A 23,978-nucleotide genomic window follows, 5' to 3' on the forward strand; every position below is an offset into this window, starting at 1 on the left:
AGCTCTTTAAAGGGAGTGTTCCTTGAAGTCTAGTTATAAGGGCCACAGAGAAGGATTGTAACTTCAGTCCATCTGATAGGTAAACCTCATGTTATTTAGTTCCACTTAATCACTGACCAGGCACTTATAATATCGCAGAATTCAACCTGTTGGTTTCCACACAAAGTAGTCTTAGGAGTATTTCTAATTTCTCCTGATTGCACTGTTCACTTCATAGTCACTTTCAAGTAATTTACTAGTTAGCCCAGTGCTAGGCATAGAGTACTCCAAGATTAATCTTACAAATGTTAGTCGACATCCCTGGTGTTCAGTGTATTTTGATTATCAAATTCACCCATTCAGGTCACCAGATCTGCTTCAGTTCGGCTAACACACGCTTGCTGGAAGACTGCCCTTTTCTTTTCTAACCATCGTGCTGTTAATAGCTCTAAGATTTGCATCTTAACAGCGTTTTGAAGAGACTTGCAAAAGGGAGGCAATTCCTCCCCTAACGAGAGAGCCATTGTAAGCATGACAAATGGTATAGTTTCTTGGGACTGACAAGATTCTGGGTCTCTTCTGATTCTGTCACCTTGAGCAAAGCTCTATTTTCTCATGCGTAAATTTGGGAGAAAAACAATGACTTTGCCGGCGTCACTGAACTGTTATAAGAAGCGAAAGAGAAAGTGTGAAGAAAGGATTCTGTTAAACCGAAAACTACACGTTATTTCTAGGCTCCGAGGCCCACACGGGCAGCATAGCACAAAAGGCACGGGGAGGGGACCCCGGATGGTTCCGGCCACTGCCGCCTGGTGCATCTCGGGAAGGGGTCCCGGCCCTGGCGCGACGCCAGGCCCGCGCGACCAGCTCCGTCTCGGTGGCCCTCTCCCGCGGATCAGAGACGAACACGGATGGCCCGCGTCTGGCCAGAGAGCTGCCTGGGTTTAAGGGGGCCTTCGCAAGGCTCCTGCACCACAGGGGTCTTTGTTCCTGTAGTCGGCCCCTGCCTCACCGCAAAACCTGTTCGCGGAGTATCGTCAGCATGTCTTCCTTAGAGATGTCCGGTCTTGGGGAGCGCTGGGTCGGGGGCGTTACGACAGAGGCAGCGAGGGGACTCCTAAGTTTAAATGCAGGGGGGAAAGGGAAGGAAATGCGTCGGAACCGCCTCCTCCCATTATACCTAGGAGGCGGGCGGCTGCCTCCCGCGCGGGCTACTCGCGCGGGCTCCGCAGGGCGCGCTGGCGGCGGCTGGGCGGGGCGTGGCGGGCGGGATGGGAGCCTGCACGTGGTGGGACCGTTCTTCCCGCCCGGCCCAGCCTTGGGAGAGGCCAGGCGCTCGTAGGGAGGGGAGAATGCCATGCCTAGCCCCGCTCCGGAGGAGTGTTTTACCCTTGCGGGAGGAGGATGGGAGGGCACAGCATGGTGTGAGCATTTCCCGCCTGGGACTCCACAGTGGGAAGCGGCCAGGCAGGGCAGCGGGGTGCGGAGTGAGCCACCCATAGGGAGGGTGAGCCGATCAGCTGAGCTGGGAGCGGAAAAACAGGATCGATCTGTGTACCTCGGTTGGCGGGCTGGAGCAACGTGCAAGATAGGCAGCCCAGACCAAGGCAGCCCTGGGGGAGTGGGCACAGCCGGCCGCCGGGAGCGCCAAAGGCCAGATGGGTGGCGTGCAGGGACACCCAATGCCCTCCGCGCGCTGGGCTGTGTTTACATTCTGCAGCCGCTCCACGTTGTGCTGCCGTCCTCGCCTCCCATTGGCCAGCTCGCCAGCCAAGCTGCGCTCCTCCCGCAGGGGCGGACCCGCCAGATCCCCGCGTCTCTTAGTAAAGAGCCGTGTTCTTTAAGGCCTTGGCGGGAGAGCCGGGATGCGCAACAGGATGGCCACTTCTTAGCCACTCTATGCTTGCCCGAGCCACCTCCACATGGCCGTACGCCAGGGCTGAGCTGCGACCTGACACCCTGGGAATCTGAGGGTTGAAGGCGGGAGAGGACAGGAACGTATTGGCGGGAGGTACTGAAGGAGAGCGGCGGGGAGTCGGGACGCGGAGGAGGAGCCTCTGAGAGACTCCCTCCCGCCGGCAGGCTATGCAGGCAGGTGAAGTCGAGCGCAGGTGGCAGCAGACTGAGGGCCTGGGTGAACGCGTCCTGCAGCCCCCGGGGTGGGGCGGCGGGGACCCAAGCAGGTTTGGTGCGCGGATCTGTGGGGCGGGTGTGGGCGCGCGGGGGAGGGGAGTGCGCTGGCCAGAGGTGTCAGTCTGAGGCGCATGCGTGCGGGGCGGGTCTGGCCGGGCCTATATATTGGGTTGGCGCCGGCGCCAGCTGAGAGCGAGCGGTAGCGGGTCTGTCGGTGAGGAGTCGCTGTACGTAGGGCGGGATGTGGGAGGAAAGAAAGCGCCCCTGAGCTGATCCATCCCTCTGGCGGGAGCTTAGGGGAGAAAAAGTGGGAGGGTTGTGAACTCGGCGCCTGGGGGGTATGGGTCCCCCGCGTTCCGTCCCTGTCAAAGAGCCTCGGCAGGGGGCCGGGAAAGCGGCTGGGAATGAGGGCTGCCCCTAAGTAGGAGGCCAAGGAAAAGCCCCTAGGGGCTTTTTCCTCCCACCCCCATTTGGGGAGCTATCCCACGAGTGAGAGGATGGATGTCTGAGTCCTCTTCATGGGGAGAAAATTTCCCCGAGCAGCAGTTTCCCCGTTTTTCATTGCTACCCCTATCTGGAGCCAGGGTCCCGGTGTCCCCTCCAGGCGATGGGCAGGGCCGCGTAGGGCAGGGAAGGACGTGACACAAGTCTTAGTTCCCTCCGCCCCCTGCTTCCCCGCCACCGCCGCTCTCCAAATTGGCGCGGAACCGGCTTCTCCACAGCGTTTCGCCTCCACAACCCCTCCGCGGCTGATCAATGATGGAAGGGGGAGTTGGGGCGCTGCCCATGCCCCACTCGGGGTGTACGGGGGATAGGTTGGAGTATGCAGAGAAGACCCATTTGAGGGGGTTCTGCCTCCCTGCGCGTTCGGGGTGCTGTCGTGTGCTTTGTAAATATTTGAAGACACTTGCGTCCCGGCTGTACAATAAGTTGAGGAAAGGCAGGCATGTGTCCAAATTAATACCATGAGATAACTAAAGACAGCATGGTAGAATGGCTCAGCCAATCTCCTGAGGGGCTTAGCTGTAACCTCTGAATCAGCATTTAATTGGCACTTGGAAAATATGGATGACAGTGTATTTGATTCCGGTTTCCTCTCTCTCCTCCAGAGGTTTCATACACCTGAAAGAAGAGAATGTCAAGACGCAGGTAACATTATTTGTCTTGGAGATTTGTTTCAAAGTTAGATGCTGCCTTTGAAACGCAGGACTTACTAATTAAACTTTCTTTTAAAAAATTCCCCACAGTAGCCGTTTACAAGCTAAGCAACAGCCCCAGCCCAGTCAGACGGATTCCTCCCAAGAAGTTCAGATAATTCAGGCCAAGAAGAGAAAAACAGCCCAGGTAGTTAAGAGAAGAGAGAGGGATGAGAGGAAATTCTTTGCTGGGGCCTTAGTGTAACAGTAATCTTTTCTATTTTCCAGGATGTCAAAAAAAGAAAAGACGACGAGGTCACCAAGAAACATCAGTATGAGATTAGGGTAATGCAGAACTGGACTGAGTGGGTTTGGGGGAAACAAATGCAAGACGAATAGGAATAGAATTGCTATTGCTTTGCCGTAGAAAGATTTCTCTGACACTTACTTTTGATGCCCCTAGAGGTCAGCAGGAAGGCGCTTATCTTTGGGTAGTTTGTATGTGCCAAACTCCTCCAACAGCTGCAGAGTAAGTTTGCCTTGAAGCAGCTGGTTCCTTTTTGTAAATTCCTTCTTGGAGGTGCCTAGTGCACCAGCGCCCGCCTAATCTGTCCAATGTACTGCTCTTTGTTCCCTCGCTGACTATAGTGGTTACTAATAGCTGCTCCTTGGAGCATAAGTATATGAGGTTACTGACAGACTGGTACCCAGCCCTTTCCTACCTATTTCTTCCTATGTGCTGTACAGAAAACACTTTAGAGACAGTGGTTCTCTTTGAAACTGGCATTGATTGGGGAAAGGGTCCTTCAATATTTAAGTATTGATTCCACTTGCTTCCATTTTTAAGGTTTGCCTGCAAGCAATTTAAAATATCAGGCTAGGCTTAACTGGGTGGGCTTTTTATAAAACAAGGTGCTTTTCCACTATTGCTAAATACAGAGGGAGAACTTCAATTTTATAATTCTTAAAGTGATCAGTATGACTGCAGATGCGTTGCTATTCCTCTCTTCCCCCAGTACCTAATGTCTTGTATTTCCAGTATTGTATTTTGTCTAAAACATCCTATTACTCTTTATGAAAATTGATGTGAGCTATATGGCTTATTTATAAAATATAAATGTCAACTTAGATTGTCAGCAATGTTTGCTAACAGTGGTATTGGGGGAAAACGATAGACTGTTTAGAAGTATTTAGCTTCCATTTAATGAAAGATCCAAGACAAAAGTTGGTTTCCTCTTATACAAAGAGATATACTTTTTATTTTTTTTTAAATGACAGAATTGTTGGCCACCTGTATTATCTGGGGGGATCAGTCCTTGCATTATTATTGAAACACCCCACAAAGAAATAGGAACAAGTGACTTCTCCAGATTTACAAATTACAGATTTAAAAACCTTTTTATTGATCCTTCACCTTTGCCTGATTTAAGGTAAGAAAATTTTCAGTAATTTAAAGATTAAAATTATACTGATTTCATAAGTGGTACTACTGGGAGTTATTTTTTTGCCTTTGTTATAGAAAAACTTATAAAAATTGCTTTCTTTACTAATATTTAAGCATATTTTGTCTAAGTAATGCTATTTGCAATGATACAGGAATTTAACATTGGTCCTATATTTTCATTTGTTTGCTGAGTACTGCAGACCTTATCAGAAGATGGAAGCATTTGACATGTACAGCATTTTCACTTGATCTGTCAACCTTATGTATTTCTTAATAAGGATGATACTTATTTTTTCTAGTTAATGAATATTACTAAGAGGTATAACTTATACAAAACATCTAGTGTAATAATTTATATTTAGCTTTAATAAACAAATTAATGGACTCAGACATTTAAACTCATTAATCCTCCCTCTTCCCCGTATTGACCCGCCTTACCCTCACTGTAGGTGACTACTATTGAAGATTACTTTGGAGATGATTGAGCCTTGCCTGTACTGGGATCATATGCTTTAAATATTCACTATCTTTGTATCACTCTTGAAAAAACATGGTTATCTCAAACAGGAACCTTTATAAATAGGGACTAGAAAACACTTTTGAAATCTGTTGATTTAGATTATTGTAGTCCAAGTTCTTGCTGTATAATTTCAGGCTTCTACTTTTTCATGCTAAAGAAATGGTTTCTAAAAGTTAAGGTAGCAATTTTTTTTCCTAATTTAAGAACTTCCAAGTTCTAATTGAAAGTTGGATTTCAATGTCCTAAAGTTGAGTATTTTTCCTAAGTAAAACAGATAGCTTGTGTATTATGTTGATCACACAAATTCTTTCTTCTTACCCCCTTTCCCTAGCTGGGGATGTTCAAAGGATGTTTGGCTAAACATGTTAAAGAAAGAGACCCGATATATTCATGACAAACATTTTGAAGTTCTACATTCTGACTTGGAACCACAGATGAGGTCAATACTTCTAGACTGGCTTTTAGAGGTATGTTCCAGCAATACAAATTTCTTGTCTTTGTATGATGAAAAATATTTAGATGTAAATATGCTTTCAATGTGCCCCCCTGGTATATTATCCATTGCCAACAGTCATCTTTTTGAGGGATACTTACTGTACTTGATGGTACCAAAATGGAAAGTGACTGTCTATAAGAATAAAATCATAAGGACACAGCTACCACATCCCATATGACCCAAGCCCAATTCAGAATTGTTGATATCTGGGTTTTGCTGTGTACTAGGCACTGTTTTAGATGCTAAGAATTTCAAGATGAACAGATACACACTTGAAGTTTGAATTCTGCTATGTAAAGTGAAGAACAAGGATTAGGTTTCACGGCCTTCAGAAGTCCTTTTCTGTATCATCAAAATCAAATTATAATTTGGAATCCTGATTTCTATGTCCTAAACAGTGGGGCGGCTTTGAATATCCAGATATCCCTAAGCTCTCTAGGCTCCTTGTAGCTTTCCTTTGTCATTTACTGTTATTCCTTTCAGAAATACACTGTACCATTAATCTAAAGGAAAAATATTGATCCTGAAGTCCATAAAGATGTGTGCAGAACTTTCTTGTTTAGGCCTATTTCTTTTCTCTGGAAAATAATTATAAAAGTATCTAGAATTATTACTGAGGAAAGGATTACTCGTGTTGATGAAAAACTGATTTTCCTCCAACCCACTGGATATTTGCTTTGTAGTTTCCCTATCTCTAAGATAGGGATGATATATTCCAAGGGAGAAAGACTAGGCTTTTTGGTGGAGTAATATGATACAGTAGATCGCAGAAGCCATTCAGAAGTTTTTAAGACTACAAAATGCCCCTTTGAGTCAGGTCATCTTAATTCCTTAATCTGACTGGAAAGGAAGATTATATTTTAATCATGTGGGTATAAGAAGGTGGTTGGTATTTGACTTTTTCTAAGTGTCTAGTGATCAGGGAAGCAACTTAAATATAATTATGTTGATTTTTTAATTTTATTTTTTTTTGTTATTGATTTTTATCCAGTGGTTGTCTATCAAATTTATTTTTATTTTCCCTTAAATATGATCATATATGCAAACTGTATAGAATAAACTAAATCCAATAGAGTGTTAAATTCTTAGTATATTCTTTCAGTCTAGGAATGCAAAGATGGTTCAACATTTGAAAATCTTATTACCCTAATAGTTTAATGGAAAAAAATCATGAGGTCTCAATAGATGTGAAACAGTTTTTGAAATTCAATATCCACATCTGATTTTAAAATATCTAGTAAACCAGAAATAGGAGAGTTCCTTAACACATTATTTATTAGAAAAGCATGTATGTCTGTCACTCTGTTTTCTTATCTTCATAATGGGGATAAATGGCTCCTACTCATGGAGTTAATTGGGAATTAAAAACTTTCCCTATAATTGTGGAAATGACAGATAGATACAATTTATCACTGATAATAATATTGAAACGGAATTCCCATTACAGTCAGAAACAAGGGATATGATCAAGATTTTGTCTTTCAGCAGTGTTATTCAGTTTTCTTCTATAATCTTAGCCAATACAGTAAAACATGAAAAATAAATAAGGTTAAAACACTGAACATCATTGTAATTTTCTTTAATTAAAAGTCATCCTAAAATGATGAAGAGCATCAATTGGAACTATCAGAATTAATAATATAAACTGTGAAAACTTACCCATTTATCAGCAAAAAACAATTAGGAAATTGATAGAAAAAAGTTCTCATTCGTAGTCAGTAAAAGTGTAACTGTGATCTGGGAATAAAGTCATTAAGTCCATTTAGTAAAAAAAAACTAAAGAATACATGAGGACAGTAATAGATTTGTTTATTCTATTAGTGCATATTAATTTTTCCTGCAATCTTAGCTTTGGTATCCTAAAAAGCAAAGTTGGACTTATAAAAGTATTTTAAAGTCTAGTATGCTAAGAGATAACTTTCTAATTTGGAGATATTTATGAAATAATATTTAAAATTTTGGATTCTTCTCTAGGTATGTGAAGTATACACACTTCATAGGGAAACATTTTATCTTGCACAAGACTTTTTTGATAGATTTATGTTGACACAAAAGGATATAAATAAAAATATGCTTCAACTCATTGGAATTACCTCATTATTCATTGCTTCCAAACTTGAGGTAAGTTCTCAGTTTATCCAGAGACATTTCCTCCAAACTTTTTAAAAATCAAACATTAATTCCAGAAACTACTACTACTTTGGTATTAACCTCTGAGGAAAGGTGAGTGGTCCCCCTGACCCCCAGCATTTTCTGAACCGTATGATTTGGATGCAAGGACATATATCATAGTTCTTTTTTAGTACCTAAGCCTGTTATAAATCTCTGGTTTATATTCTAGAATTAGTATCTAGGTGAAATGTTCCATGGCTCATTCTGATGCTGTCCCTATATAAATAATTATGGCAGTTGGATTCAATAGAATGGTCTTCGAAAACTTAGCAATCAAATAAAATGAATGTTTTATTGGGTTAGACTAATGGTGTGTCCAGCCTACTTATTTGTCTACTGGTAGTGCAAGGATAGCAGGCAACTCCTTTCCTGAGATTTCCCTTCACGCAATCTACTTTTCTTAAACAATGCATTATGAATATCATCAGTCCCTTCATCTGAAAATTTTAAAGTCTGTATGCTTTGTGAGTCATGCATTAATTTTAAGTGTATTTTTTCTTCCAAATTTGTCTTTTGAGCTTTAAGGGCTATCTCTACATTCTTCCAAATTTGGTGAATACATTTGTATTCAGTCTGTCCTTAGCTGAAATCATGATGCGTTTCGGATACCTTTCTAAACTGAAATCTTGATCTTTAGCTTATTCTCATCTGTGGCAGGCATCTCATATGCTCCTTTGATCATTACAGTCGTTCTCTAGACTGTTAAGGCAGACCTGTCATCAGCCACTGCACAAAGTATTTTTTGATTAACCATACTTTTGTATTAGGGTAAAGGAAATGTTTTCGCTTTCTAGAACTTATTTGTTGAGTGTCTTGTTTTTGTCTGACCAATATACTAGGCAATCTTAAAACAAGTTTGGCTTTTTGTGTTTTAACTGAAATGACTGGTTAAAATACTCATCATTAAAATTCAAGATCAAATCTATGACAATAAGTCTCAGAGACTTTTTTATATTTAGACCTAAATATAAAAAATATCTAAATAGCTTTGGCTACCGTAGAATTATTTTACTAAGGTTTATAATCACTTGTGAAGCTGTCCTTAAAAATGAAGCCTGTATATGGTTTGTATTAATTCTTTTGTTTTCATCTCAATCTCAACTGTGCTTAATATTAATTTTAAAAATCCCTTTTTAAAGGAAATCTATGCTCCTAAGCTCCAAGAGTTTGCTTATGTCACTGATGGTGCTTGCAGTGAAGAGGATATCTTAAGGATGGAACTCATTATATTAAAGGTAAGAATATCAATAATATCATCTAGTTGCAGTTCAGTTACTTAGTAATTATTTCTGTGCCTCAAGGACAATATAAGTAAAACTGAGGTTTTAATATTAAGATCCAGTTCTAAGAGGCTAATGCAAAATATTTACAGTGGTATGGATGGGAGAGGAATTTACTTAACCTGTAAACTCTTTTTCTGTATCAAGTTTTCTATATTGAGAATATACCACTTTCTTAATTTAAAAGTGACAACACTTTTTTATTTAAGGACAACACTTTCAAAACATACGGGTAAGTTACCAATAACCAATAACCATTATGATTTCCAATAATGGCTGTCAAAGCTTATTTTCTCCTTCTTTCAGCAGATAGAGAAAGAGAAATATTTAACTGCTTTTTCTTTATTTTTCTATATGCCCAGAAGGGGCTATTAATGGAAGGGTAGAAGAGAAGCATAAAGGTGTTTGATCAGGCCTTCAATTAAAGAGTAAATGTAAGCTTCTAGAAAGTATTTGGATATCAGGGGTTTGTAAGTAAGCCATACAAGGAAACCCAATCAATATGACTTTCATTTATAAATTATCTGAACTATACATCATAATGTAAATTACAAACTTATATATTTACAAACTAAACATAGCTGTTAGAATGGTATCTCGTTGGCATGTTGATATTGTTCTAATAAAATTATCCAGATTCAGGCTTGAAGTATAGTATAAGGAGTATGTAAAGGGAGGATGGGATTCTCTGGGGAGTTCTAAAGGTGTTAAGACTCTCTGTTCTCTCCTAATTATTGTAGACTTCTTATAAATGGTCATGGAGGGGAAGTTGTAAATTAGGATTTGTCTTTTGTTTTTAACTTTTACGTTTTGACCAGAAGTCACTGAAGTTCATGGAAAGAAAAAAATCTAGATTTAGTTCTTGGAAGATCTGAATGGAATTAGCTGTGGAGTCATTTAATACAATTAAAAGGGCAGTTTCAATAAAGTAGAGAACAGATTTGGAAGATCAGGGGCTGCAAGAAATGAGAAAAGTAGGAATAACAGGCTCAATGAACTTTATTAAAAAAATAACTAGAGGATAATAAAGGGGTCTATTTCAATAATAGACTAAAACAAGCAGCTCTAGATTGTGAGGTATCTATACCTCACAATATTTTTAGTAAAATATTTTTAGTAAAAATAAAAGGGGCCAGAATAATAACTCTTAGGAAGAAATAAGCCTAAAAGCAGAAAGTTTTTAAAGTAACTAGTTAAGAAAGTAGCTATATAGTGTACATATGTACCTACATTTATCAACAGGCATTTTAATTTCATTAACAGGCTTTAAAATGGGAACTTTGTCCTGTAACAATCATCTCCTGGCTAAATCTCTTCCTCCAAGTTGATGCTCTTAAAGATGCTCCTAAAGTTCTTCTACCTCAGTATTCTCAGGAAAAGTTCATCCAGATAGCTCAGGTATTGACAGTTATTGAATGTATGCTAATAGTGCTGTGAAAACTTATTAAAGACCTTTTATGATCTAACCTAGTACTGTTAATTACAGGTTTTGTTTAGTGTATGTATACTCTTAAATAGGCCATACAACAAAATGACAGTGTATTGAATTAACTGTACTCTGTAAGTGACTAGAACAAAACTTCTGGTGCATAAAATTCTGTCCCCAATATTTACGTTGCTTAATAATTCTAGAAAATGTTTTTAAACTATGAGTTTAAATGAGTACTTTTCATTCTTTAGTAGGAGTCCAAAATAGTTAAATACCTCTTTTTGATATAAAATAGGGAAAGGTATTTTTAAGCCAGTTGTCTCCAGGCTTTATAATGGTATGAAGTACTCTGCATGATTATCTTACTCTCAAAATATGAATATACAGAGTATCTATTTTTAAAATCATCTTGTTCAAACTAAACTTTTCTAGGCCAGCATAAAACATATTCTAACCAAGTAATTAAAGGAGGAGTGTACCATCCTTTTCTGTCTACTTCTCATAGTATCTTAAGATTGCTCTAACTGCCATATGTAAGTGAAGAAAATCTTTCTTATTCTATGTAAGATGTAAAAGTCTTACATATGGAACTGTTTTAAATCTAGTAAACACATTATGAACATTAAAACTGGCTAACCAGTAAATATGTTGGAATTGGTTCATTTTACAAAACTTAAATGAAAGCTTATTAATAGTCAGAATTCCCAGCATCCCAGGTTATCATAAGCACCCATATTTACCCTTTTGATAGAGGGCAAACCTTTGATAAACTGATAAACAATGTAGAAGGTTTCTAGAGGTGTAATTATTTCACTTCCAACTCTTCTACTCATTTTTTCACCAAAGAGGTGACCAGTGGAGGCAAACATAATTTAGATTTTATTCTACCGGACAGCTATCAGCTCAGGCCTCTGAAATGTAGCCTTTTTACACCATTCCAGTGCTCCCTTGTTCAGCTCTTATTGCCTGGATTGTACTGCCTCTTCACTAATCTCACCGTTTAGAAACATGTTCCCTTGTGTATCTGCTTCACTGTAGTCTGATGGTTCTTAAAATGTAACTTTCCTGATTTAAAATCTTACAGTAATTTCAATTAGTCACAACTCTAAAGTTCTGACTTCTTAAAGACCTTTTATGATCTAACCTAGGCCATGCCTCTGCATCTACCCTCTTTTTAAAAAAATAAAGGTATTCCTTGCTTATTGCATATATACAATAGGTATTCTGAACTACTTGAGTTCCAAGGCAAAGTAATACTTTTTCATTTATCTTTGCAAATGCTGTTTCCTACACTTAGAACATTCTCTACCTCCTTGGCTACCTTGTCTTTAAGATTTATTTAAGCAGTAGCAATTTTCCCCACTCTGGATTAGGTGCCCCTCCTAGTCATACATTGCACTGTATCCAGTCTGTTCACCTTTTGACTTTAATCCCAAGACTCATTTCCTTCAGGGTGGTGGTCGGATCCCTTTAGTTTTAGCAATTCTTGGCATGTGGTCCATATCATAAACACCTTAAAATGTTAGCTGACTGATATTTAGTAGTAGTAGTACTAACTTCAAAGTTAGTACTTATCCTTCTCCTAAATACTTGTACTTTTGCTTTCCCCTTTGTTAGCTTTTAGATCTGTGTATTCTAGCTGTCGATTCATTAGAGTTCCAGTACAGAATACTGGCTGCTGCTGCCTTGTGCCATTTTACCTCTGTTGAAGTTGTTAAGAAAGCCTCAGGTAAGACATTATTTTACCTCTTACCTGTTCACAACTTTTAAAGAAACTTAATTTATGAACTTTAGCATCCTGCTAAACAGAAATTGAAAATGTTAATGGAAAAAATGTGGCAGTTTAGTGATTACCTCTGTTAGAAGTACTGTCTAATCTTCAATGTATATCCTCAAACAAAAACAAGGTCAAATGTAATTTAAATCCATTTGAAGTTAGTCAACATGCTTATAGCTCTGCTTAAGAGTTCTTTGGGTTTTGACCATTTAAATTTCATATGTAAAAGGTTCTGGTTAAGAAGCTCTAAGTCTTTTTTTCCCCTTAAAATAGTTGCATTATGAATATAGTTTGAGAGAATCTGTTTTGACTTGCTAAACGACTTTTTTTTCAATGAGTTTTAAAATAACTAACTTAAATTTGTAAGCAGGAACAAATACATTAGGCATGTTAATTTCTGATGTAACCTTCACATTTTGCTAACTTTTCTGTCTAGGTTTGGAATGGGACAACATTTCTGAATGTGTAGACTGGATGGTGCCTTTTGTCAGTGTAGTAAAAAGTACTAGTCCAGTGAAATTGAAGATTTTTAAGAAGATTTCTATGGAAGACAGACACAATATCCAGACACATACAAATTATCTGGCTATGCTGGTATGTTTCTTGTTGGGTTTTTTGGTCTTATTATCAAGTCACTGACACTGATAGTAAGGATGCTACAAATACTTCAGGAGTTATGTAAGATGGTAAGGAGAAAGAAAGTTCTAATTGGCACAATAATTTTAAAATGTAGAAAAGTTAATAACTTTGAAGTCAGCAAGATTTGTAGTTTCTCAAGATCAATGCCAGTAGTCCAGGTAAGAGTTTTAAAAACCAGTTATATCAATTCAAATGGCTGAACTTCTAGAATATGACTAGTCAGAGTGACAAAGACATAAAAGAGACCATTATATTAGGCCTAAGTAGCCTTAAATTAGTACCTAAATGTCTGGTTTGACTTTTTTTTACTGTATCAATGCTTTATTTTAGCTGTTAATCTCTGCATGATTTCTTCACATGTATAGGATGAAGTAAATTATGTAAACACCTTCAGGAAGGGGGGACAGTTGTCACCAGTGTGTAATGGAGGCATTATGACACCACCAAAGAGCACTGAAAAACCACCAGGAAAACACTAAAGAAGTTAACTAAGCAAACGAGTTGGAATTGACCAAGTATTGGGTAGAATTTCATAGAACTAAACTACTAAAACTTTACAGGAAAATAGTGCTGTGACTATCTTAGCCAATTCAGAAATTTCACTGCCATTCTTTTATTTAAAAAACAACTTAAAATTGGCATGAAGGAAGAAATTTATTTCATTCCTGTTAGCTGTTTAAAGAAACAGCAGGATTTGTTTACAAAGATGAATTCATTCCCACGTGATTTATGCCATAAAAAATTTTTGATCCAGCGTTACTATGTTTATCTTGATAAACCAGGAATTTTATCATTGAAGTTTTGGAGTAGATAAGTACTACCTTAAAGGGTACAATAAGTGATACAGTACTTTGAATCTAGTTTATAGATTCTCAAAATTCATATACTCTTGACTAGTGCAATTTGGTTCTTGAAGATAAAATTTAAACTTGTTTACAAAGGTTTACTTTTGTAGTAAGGTGACTAACTTATCTACAGCTGCTGTAGCAAGCTATTATAAAACTTGAATTTTTACAAAGGGTGAACTTTAATCTGTTTTTAAATTAGTTTATTTGCTTTGCCATAACATTTTTAACCAGTAAGGCTTAGATGAACATGGTGTTTAAACTATGCTCCAAATAGTGGGAATACCAAAGAAATTGTAAACAAGATAAATGCTGTGGCTCCTACTTGGGGCTTTGACATACAGGTTGCTTTCCAGTAACTTTTTGTACATCATAATTTGGATGAAAAACTTAAGTACTCTTTCAAACTATGTGAGAAAGTCACTTTATTACTCTAAAGTATCCCTAAGAATTTTTTTTAAATTTAGTGTGACTAAAGCTTTATTTATGTTTGCAAAACTGTTAAGATACTTGTTAAATCCTACATGAGTTAAGGACAGTGTCAAAGTGATAAAGCTTAACACTTGACCTAAATTTCTATTTTTTTAAGGTGGAAAAGTACGAAATGTACACTGACTCCTAGAAATCTATTTATTAAAAAAAAACCTGACATAAGAATTTGCTCTATAGACTAATTCTACATAAACATTTTAGTTTTTTAAAAAATGAAATTTCAGCCTCAAAAGTGATTTTAATTAGAAAACAAATTATACTAGATTGCTAGTTTATTATTACTGGACATCTGAATCTCTTTCTTTGAAGAAATTATAAATGTAAGCTATTATGGTATGAAGTCTTCTGTACAGTTTTTTAAAACTAATGTTTCAGTATTTTGCCTGAAAACACCACTAAATGTGTATACATGTATTGTATAAACTTAATCTTTTAATACTTTTTATTTTTAGCCCATTGTTAAAAATTAAAAAAATTTAACTGCTTAAAAGTAAAGTTTTGCCATTGCTTGGAGAAACTTTTTTTTCCTTCTCTGTGCTGCCAGCTGTAACACTTCTTCTGGGTTGCTTGCATTCAGTTCTGTCTGGCCGATAGCTTTGATCTTTCAAAACAGAAAAGTGACATTAGAGGTCTGGTCAAAAATAGTCTTGCTAGTATACATTATACCAAACTACCTACATGCTAACAGTGATGGTTAATGATTAACTGAACCTCTAATTGTAAATGCTAAGAGGTATAGAAGAAATTAATATAAATACTGACTAGAACCACTCTTTAAGATCAATTGCTGAACCAGTTTATGGAATTATCTTTAGTAACATTAATTCATGTAATAAACTACATGTAATTTGGCATGACAGATTTTTACAGTTAAGGCTTATACAAAATAGTTTGAAAAAAATCAAAATTCATATTTCAGGGCTTCACATTTTAATGCATAAAAATAGCTAGTTGCTTAGCACTATCATTTAGTGACTCATTCCTTTCATGATTAGAAATATCTCAGCCTACTAAAAATCCATAGTATTCTTCCATGTAGTGTTTCATATTTTATGACCTTAGAATTACCTTTAGATTAAAAGGTAACTTACCTCTGGATTAAAAAAAAAACTTTAACACTATTCAGAAATGATCAGTTAGGTTGGAGTAGGAAGAATTGCTAGATGATGCCATTTCAATAGGAAGGAAAATGTGGAAAAATATGGTAATGGGGTATATGGTAAAGAGTTATTTCAAGTAAAATGTCCTGAAGATGCCTGGTTATAAAACTACAAAGACAAGTTGGACTAGGAGCCAGGTATTTGAGTAATAATCAAAACCATGAGTAGTTAAGACTACCTGGAAAGACTGTAGGGCAATCAGAAAATAACCCAAGGACTTGGGAAAATCAAATTTAAAGGGTAGACAGAGATACCCTCAAAGAATAAAAGGCAAAACAGGAAAAAGAATTGAATAAAAATGTGAGGGAAGCCAAAAGAATAAAGAATTTCAAGAAGGAAGGAGATGTAAATAATACAATAAAGATTAAAAAGTATCCAATGGCTTTGGCATCTGGTGACCCAAGAGAAGAGTTAAGATGGGTGACAGAAGTCAAATTGCACTTAGCTGAAGAGCTTTCAAAAACACTAGGCAGAGAAAGGATGAGGGATGAGGCAGTCAAAAGGTTTTATTAAGGATGAAAAAGTTAAGCTACAGGAGAGGATGACAATGTAGGAGATAAAAGGTCACCAAAGGGGTAGAATACAAAGTGTAAGAACTTGCCTTCATCAAGGAGTATAACCTTTTACTGACTAAAAGAATGAGTTAAAGATGAGTACAGCAGATTATTTTAAAGGCAGAAAATGACTTGAAATAGGAATGTGAAGCTGACACAGGGCCACCATTCCCAAGCCTAACTTTAACTTCCATGAGGACAGAAACTGACCAGTCTTTTTTCTGGTCTATTCCAAACACAAGCAAGGAAGTTACTGCAAATGGAAATGGGAGAGAGGGCTTAACAGGAGGAAAGTCTCAAATAGTCCCTGAAAAGAATATAGACAACAGACTACTGGCAAGTAAAATGAAAGAGATGAAGGGCCAGCTACAGTTGGGGAACATGGTCTGGTGGTGGCACCGGTTTATATAGTTGTAGACCTTTTTCCAACAGGACTCGGTACCTCAGAGAAACAAAAACAGATTTTTGAACTGATTCAGGGTTGGGACTTATCCAGGTGAGGTGAAGGATAACATACTGAAAACACTGATTAAACAGTAGTTTTGACAGTCAACCATAGACAGCTGGGGTTCCCAAATGTGGTCTGCCATCAGAAGTAATTGAGAAACTTAAACATTAGATTCCATGGCCTCATCTCAAACTGAATATCTGAGGTGCACAGACTGGTATTTGCTGTACTCTTGGTGAGTAGAGAAGGAAGGAAAGCTAGGAAGAGGCTGAGAAACTAGGAAAAAATTAGTCATGTACTTGAACATCAGTGATCACAATGAACATGGAAGCCAGGAAGTAAGACAGGGATAGATTATTGGCAGAGATCTTATGTAGAACATATCTGACAGTAAGACATGACTATGAGTGTTGGTGGCTGATGCAGAGTAAAGGTGACAATGGACTTGTAAAGCTGGGAGTGTTGTTGGATATGTTGATCACATACCTTTTGATGCATTTAGAGGAATAACCAAGAGGATGGTTACATAAGGGAGTAAGGAAGTAGGTTATAAACTTCAAAAAAGAAAAAGGGCTTTAAAAATGATACAAGTAGAGATGGTTTGGAAATAGCATTGAAGAACAGGGAAAATTTCAATATTGCCTTTTGTATTTGTACATGTTTTTGTTTTTATTTTTTCAATTAGAGTTGATATTCAATACTATTTTATATTAGTTTCAGCTGTACGGCATAGTGGTTAGATATCTATATAACTTAGGAAGTGATCCCCTTGATTAGTACCCACCTGGCACTATACGGTTTTTACAAAATTATTGACCATATTTCCTAAGCTGTACTTCACAACCCCATGCCTATTTTGTAACTACTAATTTGTACTTCTTCATCCCTTCACCATTTTCACCCAGTCTCCCCTTCCATCTGGCAATCACCAGTTTGTTCTCTATCTATGAGTCTGTTTTCGTTTTGTTTGTTCATTTACTTTGTTCCTTAGATTCCATATATAGGTGAAATCATACAGTATTAGTATTTCTGTTTGACTTATTTCACTTAGCATGATACCCTGAAGGTCCATTTATGTTGCAAATTGTTAAGATTTCCATTTTTTTTTTTTTTCTGACTGAGTAATACTGCATTGTACGTATGTACCGCCTCTTCCTTATCCAATCACCTACTGATGGGCACTCAGGTTGCTTCCATATCTTGGCTATTGTTAAAACACTGCACTGAACAGAGGGTTGCATTATCTTTGCAAATTAGTGTTTTTGTTTCTTTGGATAAATATGCAGAGAGACAGTGCAATTTTATAAGATGGTCAAGAAAGGTTGATTACTAAGAAGGTAACATTTGAGGACAGAACTGAAGGAAATTAAAGAATATTCCTGGAAGAGAAAATATCAAAAGCCTTTCAGTGGTGAATGTTCTTGGCATGTTCGAAGAACAGTAGGGGTATTAGTGTATCAGAATTTAGCAAGAGGGAGTCAAATGAGCAGCTAGAAGTTAAGTCATATGTGGCCTCATAGGCCACTGTATGAACTTTGACATTTTGTGAAATGGGAAACCATTTAAATGGTTTGGAGCAGAGAGATGACAAAATCTAACATTTTCACATGAAATAAACTAGATATAAAAGCTACATTATCAAGATAGGATCTTTTAAAAAAACAAAGATAACCAGATATTGGCAGTAATTAGGCAGACAAAATCATTTTTGTTGGTCCAACTCTTAACAATGATTTAATATTAGGGAAATTAAGTACGTCACTAAAGAAAGGCATAAAGTAACTTACCGCAATTTGTCTTTTATCTGTTTCTCCTCTTTTATGATGAAGATCTAAATGAATCAGTTAAGAATAATAAATCTTGGAAACCCAGAGGAGAGAAAGAGCAATTAGGGAGATCATTTTATAAACTGTATAAATGTCTACCCTAATGTATTGTATATTTGAAACTAATAATAAAATTAAATTAAAAAAATAATAAATCTGATACTATTAAACATAATAGAATTTCGACTGTTTTTCAGGTTTGTTTTAGAAAATACACAATATTAAATACTTTAGTTTACAGAAATGAACTGTTCTAATATCACACATGTTGATGAAAGGATACAAGTCAAGTATTCCAAAATAGTAACATCCCATATGTAGTCATAGTAGGAGTCCATAGCATCATGACTGAAAAACAGAATTGTTACTTCCTCCGTCTTAAGCAGAAAAATTTCAACTGCATTTTATTTTAAAAATCATTCATACCTGTTTTGTTCTTGCAATGATTTAAAGGCTGTTTTGTAGTCGATTTCTCTGAGGAACTGACATAAAATTGCCACCTAAGTAAACAAATAATGATTTGAAAATGGTTTCATATAACTAATGTTAACAATGACTCTCCTGGTTTTGGGGGGTAATTTTTAATAATTCTTATATCGAGAATATATCATTTAAGAGGTCTTGCAGATCACACTGAGTAGATCAGCTTGTATTGATGGATTCCATCCAATTTTAATTACCAAAACCTTGACACAAGTGTCTGCCTGCCCAATATTTTCATCACTGATGATCTAAATCATAAGTTTTTAGAGCTTTGTTTGAGAAGCTGGCAAAAAGCCAGTTCAGAAAACAAGGGAATGGAAAACTGTCAAAGTGTCATGACATTCAAAATATACAGAACATGTGGTTAAACCTTTCACAGCAGGCAAATACAGAAGCAAATGGCAAATATTTAGGCTGCCAGTCTGCTTAACATAGAAAACATTCATTCCAATCAGGTATGTAGATCATAAATGATACTGATTTAAAAATATGTTTAATATTTTTATATAACTCATATACCATAAAATTCACTGAGTCCATAATTTAGTAATTTTTATTATATTCATAAAGTTGTATAACCATCACCACTGTCACCACTGTCAAACTCCAAAATATTTTATGTCCTCCCACAACCCCTGCCCTGCACGTCCCACAAAACTCTGTACCCATTGATAGTTGCTGCTCTTCATTCCTCCTTACCCTGGTCTCTAGCAACCACTAAGCTACATGCTTACTCTATAGATTTGCCTATGCTGGACATATGAGTCAATCATACAGTAGCCTTTTGTATCTGGCTTTTTCCACTCAACATAATACTTGCAAGATTCATCCCTGTTGCAGCATGTATCACTACTTCATTCCTTTTGATGGCTGAATAATATTCCTTTGTGTGGATATACCATCGTTTGTTTTATCCATTCATCTGCTGATGAATATTTGGGTTGTTTCTACTTTTTGGCTATTATGAATAATGCTACTATGAACATTCACATACAAATTTTTCTGTGGATATGTTTTCTATTTTCTTGGTTATATACCTAGAAGCAGAACTGCTAGGTTGTATGGTAATTTTATTTTTAACTTTTTAAGGAAAGACCAAACTGTTTTCCAAAAAAGGATGCCTCATTTTACAATCCTCCCAGCATCATATGAGGATTTCAATTTACCCACATATTCACCAACACTTGTAAATCTTTGAATTACAGCCAACCTAGTGTGAAGTGGTATCTCACTGTGGTACTGATTTGTACTTCCCTAACTAATGTACACATACATACTTTTATATACAAGAAAACATACTTGAGAAAGCTTCTTTTCTATTTAGAAGGTTCAAATACCAATGTTTTCTAACTCATGCTTTCATTTAAAAATTCTATAAACTACTAAAAAAAACAATATGCCAAATTCTTAAATACCATAAACTTAAGCAATTATAAGGAAAATAAAGCTACCTCCTAGTCCAATGCTTTATATTTATTATAAACTCTTATATGAAAAAAACCAAAATCATAGTATGATACTAACCTGTGTGTGGCAATTCAGCAAAGAACAGCACTTTATCATTCTTTTTATTACCTACAAAAATAATTCTTATCATTTAAAAAAACTAACATCAATTATAACAAATGTACACTCTACTCTGATGTGGGATGTCAATAGTGGAGGAGGTTGTACATGTGGTGGGGTTTGTGTTTTTACAAAACTCCTCCCAAACACAGCAGAATATATATATTTGTTTTTTAATATACATTTGTTCTGGTGCACTGAGGGTATATGAGAACTTTGTATTTTTTGCTCAGTTTTGCTGTGAATCTAAAACCATTCTAAAAAATAGTATTAATTTTAAAAAGTTCCTAAAAATTTTTTAATCTTATTTCAAAAACTACTCTAAGTACTGAAAAATGCCATTTATTTTAAATTATGATACTGGTGTACTAAACCGGACGAAAGAGCAATACATATTGACAGAAAATGAACAAAAGTCAAGATTTAGGAGGTAGAGTTAATATGCCTTCAAGGCTGACTAGATGTTTTTGGGAGGGTCAGTCAAAAAAAGATGACAACACTCAAGATTTGGGCCTAGTCAATTCAAATGGTTAAACAAAAGTGTTTGTTATTTTGGTGGGTTTTTTTTGGTGGGGTGGGGGTGGGTGCTAGGGGCTGAGTCACCAGGAGGGAAGACTAGTAAAGCAAGAGGATGAAATCAGTTTTGGACAGGTTAAGTTTGAAGTACTTCGGTAAATCAAAGCAGCAATGGACTATGGGCACTGGAAATATGGAGAGAAATCTGGTCTAAAGCATTCAATTTGAGAGTTACCACCACAAACATGAAAATAAACTCACCCAGAAATGACCCAGGAAGAACATTCAAAGGTAGACAAGAAGAAAAAAGCCAATAAAAACAATTTACCTGGTCTGTATAAACATCAGGGGGTACAGCCTTATTAAAGAAATCAGAACACACAGCTCCTGCTTGGAGGTAATAGTGAAGAGCTGCTGAATACTGATTTGTTGCTGAAGTAGAAACAGGGATAAAAAATTACCTATTATTAAACATATCAGTTGGAGATTCAAACCATAGACCTAGACCTAGAGATAACACTTATCCAGGACAACACTGAAAAAATTGCCTTTATTTTTTTTTAACCACTTTAACGAAGCAATTAAATAGATTCTTTGCCTTAGTTCTAAAACACAAAAATTTAGCTTGGAATTCTTGTCAAACGTACTAGTATAGATTTAGTATTTGGAGGTATTTATTTCCCAAATGTCCATACTAGAAACATATCTTAATTTTCTGAGGTAGTTTATAATCAGTAATTTTATTCTAAATATAGATATTAAGATCTTAATAATAAATTCTTTGAGGGCTTGGTGAAAATGAGCATTAAAATCAGCAACTATTTGCTTCAAAAATAATCTGGGAGACAGTGGGATAATGTAGGTGAGGGTACAGATGAAATGAGACTGGCCGTGAGTTAACTGCTATTAGAACTAGGTGGCAGATATATGTGGGTTCATCATACTATTCTCTCTATTCATATTTTGAACCTGCTCTTTAAAAAAAATCAACTTCTTAAAAACTGATCATGAAATGATCTGTCAGAAATTTTATCTGATCTATATAGTGAAAGAACTATTATCAAGTTGGAAAATCGATCACATAAAATGGGGAGATTATGTACCTCTAAGAATATAAATAATTATCAAGAGTGCTGGGACAGATTTTAGAAACTTTAAATAGCAATTTTGCAAGCTAAATTTTAACCTCTTAAGAATGTTTTACCAACTTACTAGATGAATATTCACTATTAAAAAAGAAAAAGAAAAAAGGTAGTCAAGATAAAATTAAAAGCATCTAATGAAAGGCTCTACACAGAAAAATGCATACATATGACAATTACAGTTTTACTCTCTTAATTTTATCTAGGAAAAGTTAGATTATGTCAAAAACAAGTTTAATAATGTTTTGTAAATAAAATGTGTAATATATTTATTTTCACTTCTAAAAGTGCTATAAAAATAAAATACAAAGCAACCATACATTTCACTTACCAAAATAAATGTCTGCCTGAATAATTAACCAGGAATGGTTGTTTGGATTTATACTTAGGGTATACCGAACTAGCTCTTTTACTGTGATTGCCACAGCTTCAAAGTCCACCGACTGGAGGCTAAAGGAAAGACAATGAACATTAATCTCTATTTTAAGAGAACTTCAAATTCTCTACACACATTTATTAACAACAAAAAGACTTAGCCAAAATTTAAGTGACCATAAGTATATGGAAAATATTATTAGAAATAAATATATAAAAACTTTTGAAACTTAGTCTGAGTTTCAACTTTTCTAACAGGTTGAAAACAATCTGACCCTTGTTTCCTTTCACCGCCCCCAAAAAGCCAAAGTATGTTGACTAGACCACTCTAAAAAAAGTATCTTTAAGTATTTTACAGTATAAAGTATACAAAAATGATAGGAAAACCCCTATCTCCGCTTTTTACGTGCAATTCGCAGGTAACAAAATTAAAGAGGATCATAAAATTTCCTCAAATGATTTTTAAGTTCTGTTATCTAAAAGCCACAAAAAACAAGGGCTCAAAAATTAATGATACTGCTATGTGGCCTTAAATTCACCTTGTGGCTTCTTGTAAGAGTAAATGACTCCTTTGGAATAGATGTTTTACTGGCCATCACAAGATTAGGGGCTAGATGTGGCAAGTGTACTTCAGTGTATTTAGCAGCAATAAGGGAATCAAAAAAAGGGTAGGGAATGGGGCCAGCTGCTCTGAGCCTGGTTAAACCTGGAAGTCTTGAGATACAGATTTAGAAGACTGAACTGTAAGGATAAAAGCCAAGCTAGCACCCAAGTAACACAGCTGATAGCTCCTACTCTTTGGAGCAGTAGAGCACAATGGTAGAGAACACAGGCTCTGGATTGAGACACACATGAGGTTCAAGTCCTGGCTCTATCATTTATAACAGGGTCCTCAACCCCTGGGCTGCGGACTGGTATCGCACAGCAGGAAGTGAGTGGCAGGCAAGCAGGCAAAGCTTCATCTGTATTTGCAGCCGCTCCCCAGTGCTAGTGATGCTAGCTAACATCACCACCTCAGCTCCACCTGAGATCATCAGGCATTAGATTCCCATAGTAGCACTGGTCCCTGGTGCCAAAAAGGTTGGGGACCACTGATTTACAAGGTCAACTTGGACAAAACACCTGTTTGCACTGAGGAGCTGGATTTTCCAAAATGTACTATTCCCAATATAGTAGGCAAGAAATTGTGGTATTATTAGCAAATACTCATTTATTTATTTACAGCTGAGTTAATCTGGTTTATGATTTTGTAGAAATTTATAAAATGGTAACAAGTCTAAGAATTCAATCTACATATCAATTTAAAAGAGTAATGCTTAACTCATGCCATTCTCACACTATTCTTGGAGTCAATGTTCTTGCTTAAAAAAAGTCTTTTTCTGATCAAATGTTTAGTCACATTTTATTTTCTCTGGGTTAATTTACATTAATTTTATCATGAAGATAATAAATAGTAAAGCCTACTATGTGCTTTATCCTCACATAACTTTTGAAATTGAGTAAACAGATTCTCTTTCCAACTAGTACTTCCAGCTTCCTCAAAAAAAAAAAAAAAAACCAGACTCT

At 36.8% G+C, this 23,978-nt stretch overlaps 2 protein-coding genes across 10 annotated transcripts in view; one reads left to right on the plus strand and one right to left on the minus strand.

Annotated features, from left to right (window-relative positions):
* The first annotated feature begins 1,783 nt into the window (after positions 1-1,783).
* Positions 1,784-14,837, plus strand: CCNE2 (cyclin E2). 9 transcript variants are annotated; one of them, XM_011384810.2, is made up of 12 exons: positions 1,784-1,990; positions 3,222-3,261; positions 3,360-3,456; positions 3,537-3,593; positions 4,527-4,678; positions 5,544-5,679; positions 7,683-7,829; positions 9,020-9,115; positions 10,424-10,558; positions 12,207-12,318; positions 12,803-12,960; positions 13,371-14,788. In XM_011384810.2, the coding sequence occupies exons 2-12, from the start codon at positions 3,248-3,250 to the stop codon at positions 13,482-13,484; spliced, it is 1,218 nt and encodes a 405-aa protein (XP_011383112.1). In that variant the 5' UTR covers positions 1,784-1,990; positions 3,222-3,247; the 3' UTR covers positions 13,485-14,788. The 9 variants fall into 9 exon arrangements, with proteins under 9 accessions (XP_011383112.1, XP_023381560.1, XP_011383110.1 ...); XM_023525792.1 differs by having other exon boundaries at positions 1,842-1,990; positions 3,363-3,456; positions 13,371-14,678; XM_011384808.2 differs by having other exon boundaries at positions 1,939-2,070.
* Positions 14,755-23,978, minus strand: part of INTS8 (integrator complex subunit 8) — a 57,088-nt gene continuing 47,864 nt past the window's right edge. Inside the window, exons 21-27 of the mRNA XM_011384805.2 lie at positions 22,369-22,487; positions 21,224-21,327; positions 20,338-20,388; positions 18,757-18,830; positions 18,614-18,678; positions 18,292-18,335; positions 14,755-14,943 (exon numbers count right to left, since the gene is read on the minus strand). Coding sequence (XP_011383107.1) covers positions 14,827-14,943; positions 18,292-18,335; positions 18,614-18,678; positions 18,757-18,830; positions 20,338-20,388; positions 21,224-21,327; positions 22,369-22,487 — 574 coding nt within the window. The 3' untranslated portion in view covers positions 14,755-14,826. The remainder of the gene's footprint in view (positions 14,944-18,291; positions 18,336-18,613; positions 18,679-18,756; positions 18,831-20,337; positions 20,389-21,223; positions 21,328-22,368; positions 22,488-23,978) is intronic.

This window comes from Pteropus vampyrus, unplaced genomic scaffold (assembly GCF_000151845.1).
Source record: "Pteropus vampyrus isolate Shadow unplaced genomic scaffold, Pvam_2.0 Scaffold627, whole genome shotgun sequence".
Lineage (NCBI taxonomy): Eukaryota > Metazoa > Chordata > Mammalia > Chiroptera > Pteropodidae > Pteropus > Pteropus vampyrus.